We start from the raw sequence: 17,136 nt of genomic DNA on the forward strand, positions 1-17,136 counted from the left end.
CTTCAAATGTAATACAAATTTTGCACGTTTCTCTGCCAGAAGCTGATGTACAACAATCTTATTATTTTCCATTTGGGTAGTGTAAATAACAAAGTTGTATAATTAAAGGACTATTATAAACACAAAATTAAGCCTTATAAAATAGATTACAAAATATTAATGCTTTATTTATTGACTTATTCTTTGTTTATCAATAGTTAGTCCTAATCTCATACTTGGATGTAAGAGTAGTTAACTGTAATAACGATAAATAATAATGTATAACAATCTATTATGAGTGGAACCAATTAGTTTTATTTCATTGTGCTGAAAGAGATAAGATTAGCTTAGAGGTGGAAGGTAATGTTGATCAGGACATGTAAGACCAATCTGAAATGAAGAATAAAAAAAGGATTTGTAGATGGCAAACAGTTTGTAAGAATCTTCCTGGAACACTAAGAATGAAATAAACTTATATTCGGTAGTGTTTACCACCCTCTGTTAGGGGGAGTAACCTTATATCCCTGACAGTTGCAGTCTGCATTTTTTATAAAAAATACAAAAATGTTAGATGCTTATTCTTAAAAAAAGATTATAAGGTTAAAAAGTTACTCACTCATAGCGATGGACTCTTGTATAGCCTCGGTCTTTCAATTCTTTGACTGTCTGTTCATTGCCCTCTGCATTAATGTCAACACAGACTATCTTGGCTCCTAGGGCAGCAAACTGTAAAGCTAATTCTCTGCCTATTCCATGTCCTGTTCCGGTTATCTAAAACAAATAGAGAATGGAATGTATGAAACAAGATTCTATAATTCTCATTAGTTACAAAAATAGAAAGTTCTAGTAAACATTAAGTTCTAAAGTTTAGTTTGTGTATTTAATTTATTATTGAATTCTTGAAAGGAAAATGAACTGTTGTGGTCATGCACAGGTGTATTTGGGCGCGTCTGTTCTGGTACTAGTCTTTACAACATTTTTTTTTCTAGATAGGATCAGAGTGTTAAGTATGGTTGGGGTATACCGTCTAAGTCAGGATGGTAAATAATGGGCAAACTTAAATGCTTGAGAGAATCATTACTTTATTAAAGCAAAGCAAACAAGACTGGTTAAATGTGACAATTAATGGTTGAATAAAAGTTACTCTTACATGTTCCAAATATTAGTGGAGACTACTAGATATACATTAGAGCCGAGGGATAGCGTGAATTACCCAGCGCCAACATCAAGATGCCTAACAAAGACATGACTGAATGCAAAATGTTGCGGTACTAAGACGGATACATCTACACTGGTCAGGACTTACGAGGTTTTTGACTGTTTTGGGTTTTATACTAAGGTGGTGCCTTCCCTCTCCAGAGGAGGCACAGCCTACCCTACTGTGTCGCACCCAAGGGGTTCTAAGTCTCGGATTGGCTAGAGGGCTCTGTCTATGAGAGGTCTCCTCAGTTCCCAGGTGGGGTCTTCTGGTAACAATTGTGGTTCACCACATGTAACCTCCCAGGGCAGAATTGGTTTCCCACAGTAGGTCATCTGGTGGCAAGCTGATATCCCAGATGATGGTTTTTGTTGCATTATTTTTACTGTCTCGTGACCTATTCTCCATGGTTTTTTTATTAATTTTGTAAAAAACTATAACTTTATTTAGTACATAAAGGCATGATTTGATTCTTTTTTTTTTAGAAAACTCTACATATAAAAAATAAAAATATTTAGCTAGAAATCCTATTTTATTATTTTTTATAAGTTTATTTTATAAATGTATATATTTTAAAAATTAAACATTCAGCCCTTATAACTGAATGAAATTACATTAACCTATAAAAAATCATTATTACTTTTCAATCTTCTAATAACTTAATTACTAATGTACTTAATTTTATGAACTTGCTTTCATTATCCAAAAAATTAGGCGTTTTCTTAATTGCTAACAAATCTCTCAAGAAGTGAAATGTCAAGAGATATGCGGGCATTTTGTCTTTGTTATAACACAAATGATTAATTCATAGTTTTTTGCTTTCCATTATAATCAGTATTTTCTACCAACTTTACTGAATAAGTAATCTAAACAGTACAAAATGTATTCATAACGGAAAAATGTTTACTATTTACATAGGGTTTTTATTCCAACCAATAACTACGATATGAAATCACCAAATGTTAACTCAACACAAACTTTGTTATATGAGGAGGTAACATTCAAAACCTCACATGTCCATCAAATCAAAATTTACACGAAAAGAGAAAAACTCTTCTCCAGCAACCTTGTTAATTGAAACAAAAAATAAGCTGCCTACACCTTTTCCTTGTCCCCCAAAACACATTTTCTAAAGCTTTCGAGCCTAAAATGTGCTAGGTTCACTAAAATATTTAGGTTTAAATTTTGGACATGTGAGGTTTTGTTTGAATCTTTGGGACATGTGAGCTTTTGTTCAGAACTGAGGTTCATTTTGTGTTGTTTTGACATGATTCATTTTGCAGTAATTGAATGATAAATTAAACTTAAGTAAGCACAAATTTATGTCTAGGTAAAGGTTAATAAGAAACATTATATACAGATTACAATATTATATTATTTAACACCACAAAGTTAAAATACCAAAAAGATAAATTACTTAAAGAATATTAAAGAGTTGAATTTATATTCTAGGAATTAAAAAAATCATGTATAAAGTGAAATGAAAATCTCTCATTGTGTTTTAATAAGTCTTTACACTAAATGTGAAGCGCACAATCGTCTTCTAGGCAGTCACACTGGGGCACCTCGATCTCTTCCTCAATGGTTGGTGTATTTTCTCCGTGTATTATATCATTGTACCAGGAGAGGCTTTCATCCCTACCCCAATGTTCACCAAACAGGATTTTCAATAGGGCCATCAACATCCTTTTTTCTTTGCATTGGTAATAGGGTGAATCAAAGGCACTTCTCGAAGCGGGAGCCTTTAAAATAGTTGCCCAATTCATTCCCTTTTTTAGTAGGGTTAACTGTTTAAGGTTTTCATCCTCGAACCTAAAATATTCGTTGGCTTTTACCCTCACTGAGATGGTGCCTTTAGAGGATACTTTCTTTGTCATAAATATTCTCTTTTTTTCACTGATCATAGCTAATGGTTTGAGAAAACCTTCTTTCCCCCCCAAACTCTTCAAATCCTTTAGATTCCAGTCAGTGCCTAGAACTTTGACAGGACCCACTTTCCTATACTCTTCCAAAATATTCCTCTTTATTTAATTATTGTTGGTTTTTTTCTTCAATATTCTTTCTACTCTGGCCAAACACTCTGTCTGCGGGTAAAAAGAATGTCCACGGACAGGAAAAGTAATTGAAATTGTCTCCAAGTTCCCTTCCGTTTTAGCCAAAAAGTACATCAAACAATGCAAAATATGGTTATTCTTATTTTGGCCCGTGCACCCATCACAGAAAAGTCTAAGATGGGTGAATAGATTCATCGAATTTGTAGGAGCTCAAAAAATTTATCAGAGCAGACCCAACTTCTGTAGATCCACGTCCGCCTGCTCTTCAGACCACATAAAAAATTCAGGCTTCTTTGTATTCACATCCGTTAATACAAACATTGTATAGGCTCAGCTGCCTTGCATAGAATGCTTGTTGTACAGGTGTTCGTGGAAGACTCTGAACCTGTTGCATGTCAAAACATAATGTTACTTCATTGCCTTTAACTTCTTTCAAGAGTTCATAAAATGCTTTAGCGCGTTTTTTGTGAATAGTCCCTTTTGGACAAAAAGTCCTTGCTTCTCATGAGGTGTTGCGCTTTTTATTTTATTATCCATCATTGCACAAAAACTGCAGATGTCCAATGCTGGGATTTGAATCCGATATTGAACTCATTGCAGAATATACGTCTAAACATAGATTTTGTGACTTTAAGATCATTGGAAATTGTAGAGCTATCATAAATAGTCCACAACTTTTTAATTGACAGGTCACTACTTGAGGTAGACTCTTTTGTTTTTTTTTCCTGCTGTAATGGCTCTCTGAACCTTTTTAAATTACCTATAAATTCTCTAACAGAATTTTTTCTTTAGAATACTCTTACCACTTACTCGATCCCCACCTCGGTTTTCTACAAAAGTCCTTGCCAAGACGAAGTTTCTTCAAAATTTGCCTAACCCTGTCTGATTTGAATTTAGTTAAGTGCAGAAAAAAAAATGATTTGCAGACTGTGATATTACTTCCATTAGCCACAGGAAAACACGTAATGAGCCGAAAAGCTGTGAGATTTACTTTTTTTAGGTAGGCCTAGGCCTAGGCAATTAGTTGTGCGGGATCTCTGACGCTTTACTCCAGAATGTGAAATAAGTCTACTTACTTTTTGATCTTGTAGTTGTTTGTTAGAAGAACAGTACAGGTTTTTTCGATAGTTTCAATGCATCCTGAGGGCGCACTTTACAGCACTGAAATACCTTAGTATATTATGTTTTACACGGTGGTAAAAACATTGCAACCAGATGGAGCAGAATGTCTTAAATTCTTAGCAATTTCACGCTTTGTAGGTTTCTTAAACTTCTTCCTACTTCCTTGAGACGTATTTTTTAACTAAATACACCACTTTCACAGGTAATATTTTCCATATTTTCACATGAAAAACACTATGACTACTATTGTAAATGCAAATCTACAGTGCATAACCTCAAACTGATGGACAGCTATAAAAAACAGCTGACACGTCTTTGACAGGTCACGTGACCTGCAAGGCGTGCTCCTATTGGCTCTTGGTACATGTGAGGTTTTGCTTGGAACTGTCAATAAAATAAGTGAGGTTTTGCTTGGAAAGTGATATTTATATATATTGATTTAAAATAGAATTGTGTGAGCTTTTGACTGGAAAAGATGTGTAGTCATAAAGACATTCACTAACAGTTTATAATCAGTGCTCAGCTCGATTTTTTTCAATTTTGGACATGTGAGCTTTTGAATGTTACCTCCTCATATAAGTAACACAGCAAAAAATACAAAGTAAAATACTCATAAAAGAGAAAAAAAGCTTTAGAGAGTAACCAAAAATACAGACAAACCAAAAATAAACTGACTACCTGATACTGATAAAAAGTTGATACTGCATCATTCATTAATGAAAAACATTCCATAGAGCATCAATGTTTACTACATTGTTATATTTTACAACTATTCAGATTAGGTTTATCACAAATTAAATGCATTTGGATCATACATAGCAAGCAACACTGCTTATCAAATGTCCAACCTATTGGACACTGGAGTTTTTGGCACATTTTTTGGACGTCAGAGTTCTAAGGGTTAAAAGCTTTAATACTACCAAGTGCACAGATTAATTAAGAAGAATTTTGCCGTACACTAGTAAAATACATCAATTTCAAATTCAAGTTTAGGTAAGAACTTCTATCAATGTCATTTCAATGGTGTGGTATGCAAGACACCATCAGTACTGACCTAGCATACCATGCAAAGCAAAATAACCTCTACACAAAACAGCAGCTAGTGAAAAAATGTCAGGTTTGAAATAAGATTATTTGATAATAATAATAGTTATTACATACTACAACTTACTTAGTTCTACAGTAAACATTATAAATAGGGTGCACCAATAATCAGTTAACAAAAAATATAGTTAGCTTTAATTTGTAATTTTGTTTATTTTGGAGGGATTTAAACATTTTTGAGTGATAATTTATAAATTTTCCAAGGTGCGTACTGATTCTAAATGATTCTGAACAGGACTCTAAAGGAATTCTTTTTACACAGGGACATAGTCTTTTACAGTATTTTGCATAGGGAGATTTTAACATTTTATATTAGAAAAAAAACTTATTCTACAAAATTTCTATAATACAACTTACGAGGACGGTTTCATTGGAGACGGATTTTTCTTGTGCAGGGGCTACAGCTTGATACAAGGCTTCCACTATTCCAATTAAGACTTTCAGTAAAAGAAGTAATATGTCAGCTACGAGCACAGCATAAGATGAAATTGTAGAGAGCATAGTTCACAGATTGAATCTGAAAAATTTACACTTTTGTGAGACAAAACAAAAATTATTTATATAAAAAATGTTTAAAAAATCAAGTTAAAAGAAAATGTAAGGTATAGGTACTAAAAGGTAGCCAATAAAAAATCATACCAACTTATTACTAAAAAACCAGATCAATATTGCTGTCTTTTGTGAAAAATACTGTCAGAAATATCAACATTTCACAGTAGGAAACACAGACATTTTATTTTACTTGAGTTTTCATTTATTCAACCACATAATATTCAAATGAACAAACAGGAAGCCTTATGTTCTAAGTATTTAATTTTAAACACAATTTTTAAATAAGTTTGATTATTTCTCTTTTAATCCACAAAAATGCATTTATTACATATGTTCTAATAAATAATTTTGAGCCCAACAACTGTTAGGCACAGAAAATGCAATATTTTATTGTCCCAACAACTGATAAATGTCACGAATACAATGTTCAAACATTGCCGTGAAATAGCGTCTAAATGTGGTAAAATTTAGTATGTTGCAAAATGTAATTACAGCTTTTGATAGTGGATATGATCTATTGATTAGTATATAATGTTCAATATTTTACTGATATTCTAGCTGTCTTTGACAGTAGTATTGAGCGAGGGAGTACGAAAAAAATTATATATGACAATGCATAATCAAATAACTTTTAGTGATTTTTATATTTTTTTATAAAATATCCAAGCAAAACCTGAAAAGTGGTCTGCCAATAGAGGTAATTTACTTGCCAGTTTTTGGATTGCTATAATTAACAAATTAAAATTATTAAAAAAAAACATTATTCCAGGTGTAACATGTTGCACAATTATTAATAGGATTAGTGAATCTTACAGCCATTTAAATCACTGCTCAGTGTTTATAAAAACGTTTTGAGTCAATATATGCATATTGATTGCCATTGTTCTTGTCGTTCTCAATAACCTTCTCCTACATAAACGAAATAACAACAGCTGGTAATGATGTCACTAGTCTAAATAAAGAAAGCTAGCAATGATCAATAATGAATACAATTATTGTATTCGATAATCATCATCCGATTATGTTGGTGGCTGCTTATTATACTGTAACCAATTTCAGCTGTCTTCCTTTATTATCTATTGTACTAATCTCCTATAAATTTATTTTCTTATTTTAAGTTGAAATTTTGACAAATAGTGTGAAGTGGCTAAAGTAAATTAATAGCCTATTTACTGAAGTCTTAATGTATTGAAATTAAAAATCAGACTGAATTTGTTTCTTACAAAATAAGAATAATTATTATGCCTAGTTGTTTCTAATGCTATGTTGTTAACTGAAAATTCTAGAGCTGACACAAGATTTAAATTTAGCATTGTCATCCCATCAACACCCATCTATCAGAATAATAAGTATAACTGTCATATATTATTTACCTAATTACAAACTTAATAAATAGACTATTTAAGTGTTGATAAAATATTGCATTACCTTTTACTCTACCAAACTGAACTCTTTCCTAAGTACATGTGTAAGACTAATGATCAAATAGTCAATTTAGTAGATAAGATAAATACTCCTATTAGCTTATCAAACTCAAGGCTAAACCACATGATTATTTTCCTCCCACATATACATAAACAAACAATGACTAAACCAGTACTGCACGAAAATTTGTCTGCAACATTACAAAAAACAACGGAGTACAGACATACCCGGTTTCAATGGCACAAAAGACAAACAAACAAATACAGTCAGCTGTTAGGATCGAAAAAATGTAATTTATTCTTTTTACTCTTTGGTTCTGCCCCGCGTCTGTGCGAATATGGAACCACAATATCATCAGAATGCACACACGATTCTTTTTTTACTTTGAAATTAACTGAGTTTAAGATTAGATTCTCCTCTTTTACTATTTAAGTTCTAAAGTTAAGCAAAAGTTTCAAAATTGTGACGCCACCTTATCAGCTAGTATCTAATATTCAATATTTTAGTATTAATAAAACTAGACTACAATATAAACCTGCAGTAACAGATTTTGATACCTACCATCATTGTCCTTTTTTATTGAACATTAAATGTATAACGTTTATAAGGATAACTAACATTTATAGCTTTGAACTGAAATGAGTTACCACTCATTTGTAGAGTTCGAGCCAGTACTAGAACGACGACAAGATGGATTTTGTAATTGATTGTGAATGCTATTTTTTTCAACAAACCTTAAAAACTATACTGTATTATTTTATATGACTCTTGACAAGAATGTCATCTAAAACTATACTTGACACATTACTTACCTTTGATTGCATCTACTATTATTCTTCTTTTTTTTCTTTTGGGCAGACAAGAGAAAACAACATCTCTACAAATGGAAATCAAGAAACCTTGCATCGTGAACTAATTAGCCTATAATTCAATTAATAAGTTCACTTTAAAACACGTTTTTAAAATGGACTATGCTAGTTTATTTAACTTACATTCAAACAGGTTCATGATTCCATTTTGATTGTACTAAAATGTATAGTAGTTTGTTAGATAAAATACCAGTACAATTTTAAACAAAGTCGTGAATATTAAGAAACAGTTGTTTCATGTATAATCACCAATCATGCGCCCTACGTAAAACGAAAAAAATGTGTCTGAAAAGTAAAATAAAGTAACAAATTACAGGTCGTTAAAATATTCAGTCTTTATACGATACCAGCCCATAAAACAAAGTAACTTGATCACATGTGTTGGTAACTTACAGAAAAATGTCAATTCATAAACTTTCACAGAAAACCCTGTTTAAAATTTTGTTCATTCTGTTTTTCTCGTTGCCGTCATGGTTACTCATAACAAAATGCAAAAGCATTAGAATTTTATTTTATTCTTACTTAAAAATATATACTATGTTCTTACTCGTATTACAGTATTAATATTGCACATTATTCCATTGCGATCCAGTTCTAAGCTATGTGTAACATTTCAAATCTCTTAGTCCTTGCGAGGTTGGTTTAAAATCAGATACCAGATTTGTACATAAAGGTAAAAGCTAACGACGTTTCTTTTTTCTTTTATAAGCTATGATCGAAGTTTCGTGCAGAAAAAAAAGACAAAGAGTAATAACGATAGACTTTAAAGTGTAAAGGGGGAATGGGTTTAGCATTTTGTTTATACTTCTTGTGTACTAATGTAATCAAAAGGTTTAGCTTTGGAATTCATTACATGATATAATAAAGTAACAAACATAAATACTTTTCGTTATCAAAAACATTTCCGTTATACAACGCACTTCTGCATAAAAATGTAAAAAATGAGAAATCTTGTTTTTATAAAAACTTTCCCGGAACTATACTTTTCCATTGAAATCCAGTAATCTCAGGAGAAATTCCGTGATATGTCAACTCTACTATACCTATAACTAACATTACATGAGGAAGTTTTGGAAAAAAACACATTAACCTCTTAAGACCTGATTTTTCAAAATATTTAGACTACTATTTAGACAGTTCATAGTATAGATGAAAAACAAAATTATTCTACAGTTGTCTAAGTAGAATTTTTTTTTTAAGAAACCAACAAATTATTGTATACTATGATGCACTTCGAACTCCGTTGTATTTAGTGCTTCTCCCTGGTAGTGAGCTCTGTAACTAGTTGTCTGTTTGTTTATATAACCCTCTCGCTGAACGGTTGTTGAACATACCTCAAGACAGCCGTCTTGGTTTATAATATTGGAGTTATTTATGAGTGGTTATTAAGATATACTTTGATATATTTTGAATGTTTTAAACCCTATAGAAGTGAAGAATTGTGTTCTCATTTGTTTCTCTACCAATAAATAAATTTTGTAAACACTAATTAAAAAAAAAATTATATCAGTGTAAAGTATACTGTTAAATTTTACGACAGTGGTGCTGACCACTGTGTATTTTACTAACCTGAAAATGGATAACATCCTCAACACCATCGCGTTCTTTCTATCAGTTTCCGTCCAAAGTTTCATTCAGTTTTAAGGAACTAATGCATTTTTATAAATTAACATAATTTAATAAACATAAACTTAACAGTGTGTTATGAGAGCAAAAACAGAGAGTTTTAAGAAAACAGCAGAAAATTACTCATTACAGTACAGAAAAAAACTCAATCCAACAGGGAATGTTTATACAGTCCTTGGGTTCGTCCATCCGTGGCCTTTCCTTTTCGGGTTAGGACATTTGCTAGTCGACTCCTGGCAGATAAGATGTATCAAATTTTTTTTGTTTCCTTCATTTTTTCCAAAATTAACAGAACAAATGAACTTCAAACCCTCATGGATTCAGGTTGCCGAAGTTGTTGGCTAAAAACAAACAAAGGAACAGAATAAATGGACTGCTAGTGACAACTAACTTATGGCCACCCAGTATTCAAAAAGGTACGATCAAATTGATCATAGCAACTGTGACCAATGATTTAAAGGCCAGGAACACACATGCCCGCACCGTGCCCGACACTTGAGTCGGCCGATTGTTGGCCGTTATTACGGTGAAAGAATTGCAGCGCAGTATTAAACCTGCAAGTGTCAGACATGTCCCGCACCGACACAGACCTTCGTGCCGCAACCGTGCTCGCACCGTCACCGATATGTGGAGTTTGAATTTTTTTTGACGGGCACGGTGCGGTCTATCGAGCGTCATCATGCATGGATATAGAACAAATCGAAGAGTAGTAAGGAAGTTTCCTGTTATTTATCTATTATTATATCCTGTTATTTATTTATCATATTATTTAAAGTTATGATCATATCAAGTGAAAAAAAATATCGGAATGCAGAGAGTAATAGATGAGAATGTGTGCGGAAGAAGATTACGTGAAAATGAGAAATTGAAAAAGCATAAATTTGAATAGAGTTTTGAAGTATAATTCTATGTTGGTTACTGTTGCACTCTTCTTTTTAAAACTAAACTATTAAGTAGTCTAAACGTTCTATTTTATTGAATTATAGCCTACTAACTTTACACACCTGCGTTCGCGTACGCAAATCATATTTATTGATAAAAGTATGTATTAATAGTTTTTACATGTTAGAGAGAGTAAACAAGTTATATTTTCTTATTATGCTCAAATTAACAACAAATTTAAAAAAAAATGTAGAATAATTTTAATGTTAGTAGTATTGTTGTAGTAATTGATTGTTAAACAAACTAGATTACGAATTATGTCAAACTCTATAAATAAGTTTTCATTAAGAAATAACAAGGGTAAGTTACTTTGCGCAAAATTCTAATTAATCTTGGATGTACCTATTGAAGTTACTAGATAAATTTATTCTCTGGTATTTTATATGGATCATATTAAGAATGTTTCTATGACATTGTTATTTTTATTCTTTTCACTACAATAAAGTTAAAATACAAAAATTTTATTTGCAATAAGATTTTCATGCAAGAAATAAAAAACATGTTCTCTAGTCCAATATTTTTACAAATATGTACTATTTTTTTACAAATTATTATAAAAAATTAAAAAGGCTTTGTACACTGGCACAACACGTGCCTACACTAGCAGCTTTTATACAATAAATACCATAATATAATGTTTTATGGTGTAGTTTGACCGAAATTCACTACAATGAAAACACAATGAACAAGAAATAATAGGGATCAAAAATATAACCAGATAATGTATATTTACTAATTTTAACATATTAGTTGATTGTACTAAGCTTTACTGTAGCATTGCAATGTTTCATTCACCACAGCAGATTAATAAAAATTACACACAATAAAATTAACATTCTTCATCTCTATAGTAGGCTAATACTTAATCTTCTGAATATTTTTTAAAGTATCTGTCACGTAGAAATCCAATAGAAACATGCTCTTGTCTAAACAGTAAGATGTGTTGCGCTCGGACTACGTACGGACGTGTGTGAGCCCTCACGGTAACCGAGCCGAGCCCCGCACCGACACTCGGCCGACTCACGTGTCCGGCACGGTGCGGATACGTTGTGTTCCGACCTTTAGGGGTCTGGACGAGGGTTTATTTTTTTTTACGATGTGCGTAGTGTAAAAAGAGAAACTTGTATTGAAATGACTGTAGGTGTCTACGAACACATTATTTTAAAATACACTTTGGGATTTTCTTAATTCTTTTAATACCACTAGTGAATCTACTTTGGATTTAGTTATTTATTTCTTAAATTAAGGACCCCCTTTTTTTTTATCCTGTATAATTAAAAGCCGGAGAAGAAGATCCCTAAAGTATTCCAGTTCCCTGCATACTTTGTAGTTGAATTCCTTGAACTTTTTCTTCCTAAATGTTTATCTTTGTCGGTAACAATCCACTCTTATTACATATTATCGATGGAGTCCATATTTTTATGTATGATCAATTATGTTCCATTCTTCACTATATAAAAATTGCATTCTTTTTTAGGACGCAATGATTCACGTTTTCAGGATGGGGAGAGATTACTACTACTTATTTTTCTTATTCCTTCCTGGAACAGTACACATACAGTTGCAGCACATCGAAAGTAAGTTTTGGACAGGAATTTCTTTTGTTTGGTTCTTTGTAATGGAATAAGAAGGATGCAGATCGTCTTCACCCTAGCTTCAAATAAAACTAAAGCTGCATGAAATAAAGACGAGAACATGTCCTCTATTGACCACTATCCTTCGCCTAACCGCCATACAAGCTTTGTCAACAGGTCGATGTGGTCAGATTGTCTTTCATCCTACATTTTGTCGGAACCAAGAGTTGCGTAATATAAACTGAGGCTACAATTTCAATAATAAGTTTTTTTTTATCTCATTCTCATGTTAGTCATGCATAGTTTTGGGCCTAACTGATTTTACAAGTCGAAGTGAACTACATCAAGGAATGTTAATCGTCATGAGCATATACCTTTTTTCCTAGAAACTTATGGACTTTGGTTCAGATGTAATTCATAAGAATTATTATTTGCTTTTACGAAATTCACTATATTAGATTCAACGCTATTGGATATTCTTAAAGTTTTGTGTGATCTATTTTTTTATCTCGAAACCTTTCGATGGTATCAAAAAAAATTTATGGTTGCCTGTTTTAACGGGCGAAGATTTTACGTGACAACGTCTTTTTCCTCTCGGTAAGAATATTTATTGATATGAATGTATTATTAAATTGCACAATAGGAACAAGGAAATTGAATGAAAATAAGAATTGCACAAATTTTAACTATAGAAATATATTTTGTTTACTAAAACATTGTACATAATTTTTGAAATTAATTAAAATTTGTTATTGTAAATGAGTAAAGTTGAATAAAACATTTACTAAAATTAGAATTTGAAATTCTTGCTAAACACAGTTAAATCCTAAGACTCCGCGCGTGGTGATGGTTTCGGTTTAGTTCGTTTGTTTGGTCGCACTGTTATGACAGGTTAGAGGTTATAATTTGTTTATTTTAAATGTTTGACTAGCTAATACGCCGCTGTTTCTTTCTCAATCGACTGAATTACGATTGATGCAGAGTGATTTAAAACTAAATAATTTACTTAACACTATCAACATTTGTCCAATAGTATGGACATAACCTATAAACCTCAGTTTTCTCAACTTTTGTGTCAATCTAACAATTAATCAATCAATCATAGTTTACGATAATGAAATATCAGTGTCAAGTATTTTACCTTTATTGTTTGTAGTTGTTGTAAATGACAAATCTAGCCTCAAAGGCTCCACATTTTCACGAATAAACATAGTTATCTGCTTTATCCCGTGCGGCGGCTCCACAGTTATCTTGCTTTAATCCCGTGCGGATCCGTGCGGACGGACCCACTGGACGGGCATCGTAACGTTACCGAGGGCGTTACACTTTTTCATGAGTGACTCCGAGCCGCAACCTAATTTAAGACGTTGTCACGTCAAAATAGTATTAATACACAAAATTGTGCGTTGTAAATGACCTAGAGAATTCTCAAACCTATTTTTCGTTTTGCTCTATGATGCATGTTTGAGATATATATTCAATCTTTTCCAAAATTTGAACGGCCTTCTTGAAACCAAAAGTATTAAAGGTATTTGTAATAATTTCTCAAAATTGTGACATTTTTGTTTACGCTTAGCTTTAAGTATTCTTAGTATAGTTATAGGTACTTTATTCCTTAGTGTATTGATACTATTTGATTAAATATGTTACTACATGAAAAACGAAAGGAAATGTTACGTTACGTGTTATAAATCGAATGAAGATTTTAGCATAGCCCCTTTAGGTAGGGGACATTTATATGTTTCCAATAGATTGTATTTACTTTCATAAATACAATCTATTTGAACTTACTTTCTTTATTTTTGTATTAAGATGATACATTGTGTACAATTTATAAAAGTAACTGAGACAAATAAGATTGAACAAAATTGGTAAATACACATCGAAAACAAAGTCGGTGATTGAAAGGGAAGCCCAGTGTTGTGAGTACGCGCGCTAGGAAGCTTGTGTCGGCAAGGGTCCTTCAGTGGCCTACGTCATCTAGACAGAGTGCAGTCCCCACTTACAAAGGGCCACTATTAAAGTGTGTACGTCACAACGTTGGTATGTCGTGTGACGTAAATCGAAAGAATACGGTCAGTCAGGGTCATCTTTGCGGTACATAATGCTCGTGTCAATCAGTGATTACAATTTTAATGCACTATATGTTTAATGTAAACGATCTAGTGCTTCCGAAGATACTGGATATGATGATACGAGTAATCTATTTTATAGGGTTATATTAACATTCTACTATCGATTAGCTTATAGGTAGATCTATTACTTTGCTAGGTTTTTACAGTATTTCGTAAGCAATCTAGAAGATTCTATGCAGTATAACGATGAACGATGATCACAAACTTATAATTACATGTTATCAAGTCAACATCTGGGGACTTAACAGTGGCCTGGTGACCAGAAAGATGAACAGAGACTTGCGGCTAGGGTCCCACTGTGTTAGCCAGTTTTAAATGTTTAGTATTACTAGATTAAAACTGTTAATTACACTTTCCACATCAGAAGCAAGTCCACACTCAGGAGTATGTACGGACATCCACATATAGTGAAGAAGACGAACAGTAACAATATTCTAACAATTAGTTTATACATGACAATGTTATATAGTTACCTCCACGAAATATTTTACGAAGAATTCCATGTAAGTATATAAATGTTGTACAAAAGTGTTAAGATTTATCCTTACAATTGACACTATTCTATACAAAGCGCTCCCTCTTTTGCATCGAAGCAAGAAATGTTTTTCCAATTAATATGAAACAATACTTAATGTTTTATATAAACATGGTACAAATTAAAGTATATTTATAACTTAGTCTAGTTTTAATTTGGATGGATATTTGGGAGTTTTCAATTTTAAAAAGATTCCTGGAGACAATATTTTAGCTGTATTTCTTCCCCACACGTTATACTAAGATGTTGCTAATAATAAAAGTTTCATTTTCATTTGAACTTTGTGTTCCGGGACTATATGAGATAAAAAGTGGCTTTCATATGCGTAAAAGAATTTTAAATATGACCAAATGTTAGAAATTATTTTTCAACAAATGTAACTGATCCGTGTGACTATCGATAAAGTTATGGTTTTAATATAATTCAGTATTTAAGTTATTTTATAAATATCTACAGAGAAATAGTCAATTTTTGAACGGTGTGGTTTAATTTTAAAAATTAATTGTAATGTAGTTGTTTATATAAAAATAGCCATTTAAACACTAAAAAAATGTTATAAGGATAAATCAATCAAAGCCATGAGGACTCAAACGGTGTCCTAACTTAGACACTCACGCACGCACGCACACACACACAATATATATATATATAATATATAAAATATATACTGAAGTACAAAATATCCACTTTTGCATACCTGATGAATCAGGTGTCAATTCTGGGACTAATATAATATAATAAAATATTCTATATGAATAGTTTTCTTTACGAAAGTCATTTCCAAAATTCCTTTCATGTAGTTTTCTTCTCTTTGGAGCATTTGTTCATGCTGCTCAGTATATTACTAATATGAATATTTTAAATTATATTGTAGTGTATAATTTGTTACACTCGATTTTTATGATTTAATGCCTTTATATTAAAAAGATAACTCTAGAATTTATGTTATAAATTAAAAATCCGCTAAGCTCCACTGACGAAGAACTTAGTACAGAGCTTACTACTGCATTAGCTACAATCTAAACATCATGTAATTAATACTGTTTTGCTTATTTCATAAATTAAGTAAACTTAAAAATTGACATTTTAGAGTTGTATTCATTTATGAATATTAATTGACCAACATGAGATACTTGCGATTTTGTAACAGATGAATATCAAATGACGAAAAAGACTACCTAAACTATAAAGTAGTATTTGTGGCTTAAATTAATATCTGGAGTACTTAAGAATAAAAAAAATATGCAATATAAATAAATAGCTAATTTTATTGCAGTTGATAAGGCGTATTGTGTGATTTATAAGGTCATAAACTGGCAAGGTGCAGAGAAAGACTATATATCTATGAGGCATGACGACGTACAACCTCAATATAAATGCAAAATAATTAATTTATAGACAAGAATACCTTGATATTTCAAACGCTATATCCATTTTGTTCAAGGAAATATATTGCTGTGTATACATTTATATAATTATATAATATATATATTGCTGTGTATACATTTATATAATTATATAATATATATATTGCTGTGTATATATTTATATAATTATATAATATATATATTGCTGTGTATACATTTATATAATTATATAATATATATATTGCTGTGTATACATTTATATAATTATATAATATATATATTGCTGTGTATATATTTATATAATTATATAATATATATATTGCTGTGTATACATTTATATAATTATATAATATATATATTGCTGTGTATACATTTATATAATTATATAATATATATATTGCTGTGTATACATTTATATAATTATATAATATATATATTGCTGTGTATACATTTATATAATTATATAATATATATATTGCTGTGTATACATTTATATAATTATATAATATATATATTGCTGTGTATACATTTATATAATTATATAATATATATATTGCTGTGTATACATTTATATAATTATATAATATATATATTGCTGTGTATATATTTATATAATAGATGAGTGCCTATTGTGTGCTGTTTGAGATTTTTTGT

General features: G+C 31.3%; 1 protein-coding gene across 2 annotated transcripts in view; it reads right to left on the reverse strand.

The window, feature by feature from the left end:
• LOC124362876 (epidermal retinol dehydrogenase 2-like) overlaps positions 1 to 17,136 on the reverse strand; it is a 44,909-nt gene that overhangs the window by 13,216 nt on the left and 14,557 nt on the right. Inside the window, exons 1-3 of one of the 2 annotated variants that reach the window (XM_046817743.1) lie at positions 7,438 to 7,596; positions 5,815 to 5,974; positions 596 to 750 (exon numbers count right to left, since the gene is read on the reverse strand). In XM_046817743.1, the coding sequence (XP_046673699.1) occupies positions 596 to 750; positions 5,815 to 5,958 (299 nt within the window). In that variant the 5' untranslated portion in view covers positions 5,959 to 5,974; positions 7,438 to 7,596. Of the gene's footprint in view, positions 1 to 595; positions 751 to 5,814; positions 5,975 to 7,437; positions 7,597 to 17,136 lie in introns of those variants that run through there. The other variant, XM_046817744.1, reaches the window with a different exon arrangement.

This window comes from Homalodisca vitripennis, chromosome 5, assembly GCF_021130785.1.
Source record: "Homalodisca vitripennis isolate AUS2020 chromosome 5, UT_GWSS_2.1, whole genome shotgun sequence".
Lineage (NCBI taxonomy): Eukaryota > Metazoa > Arthropoda > Insecta > Hemiptera > Cicadellidae > Homalodisca > Homalodisca vitripennis.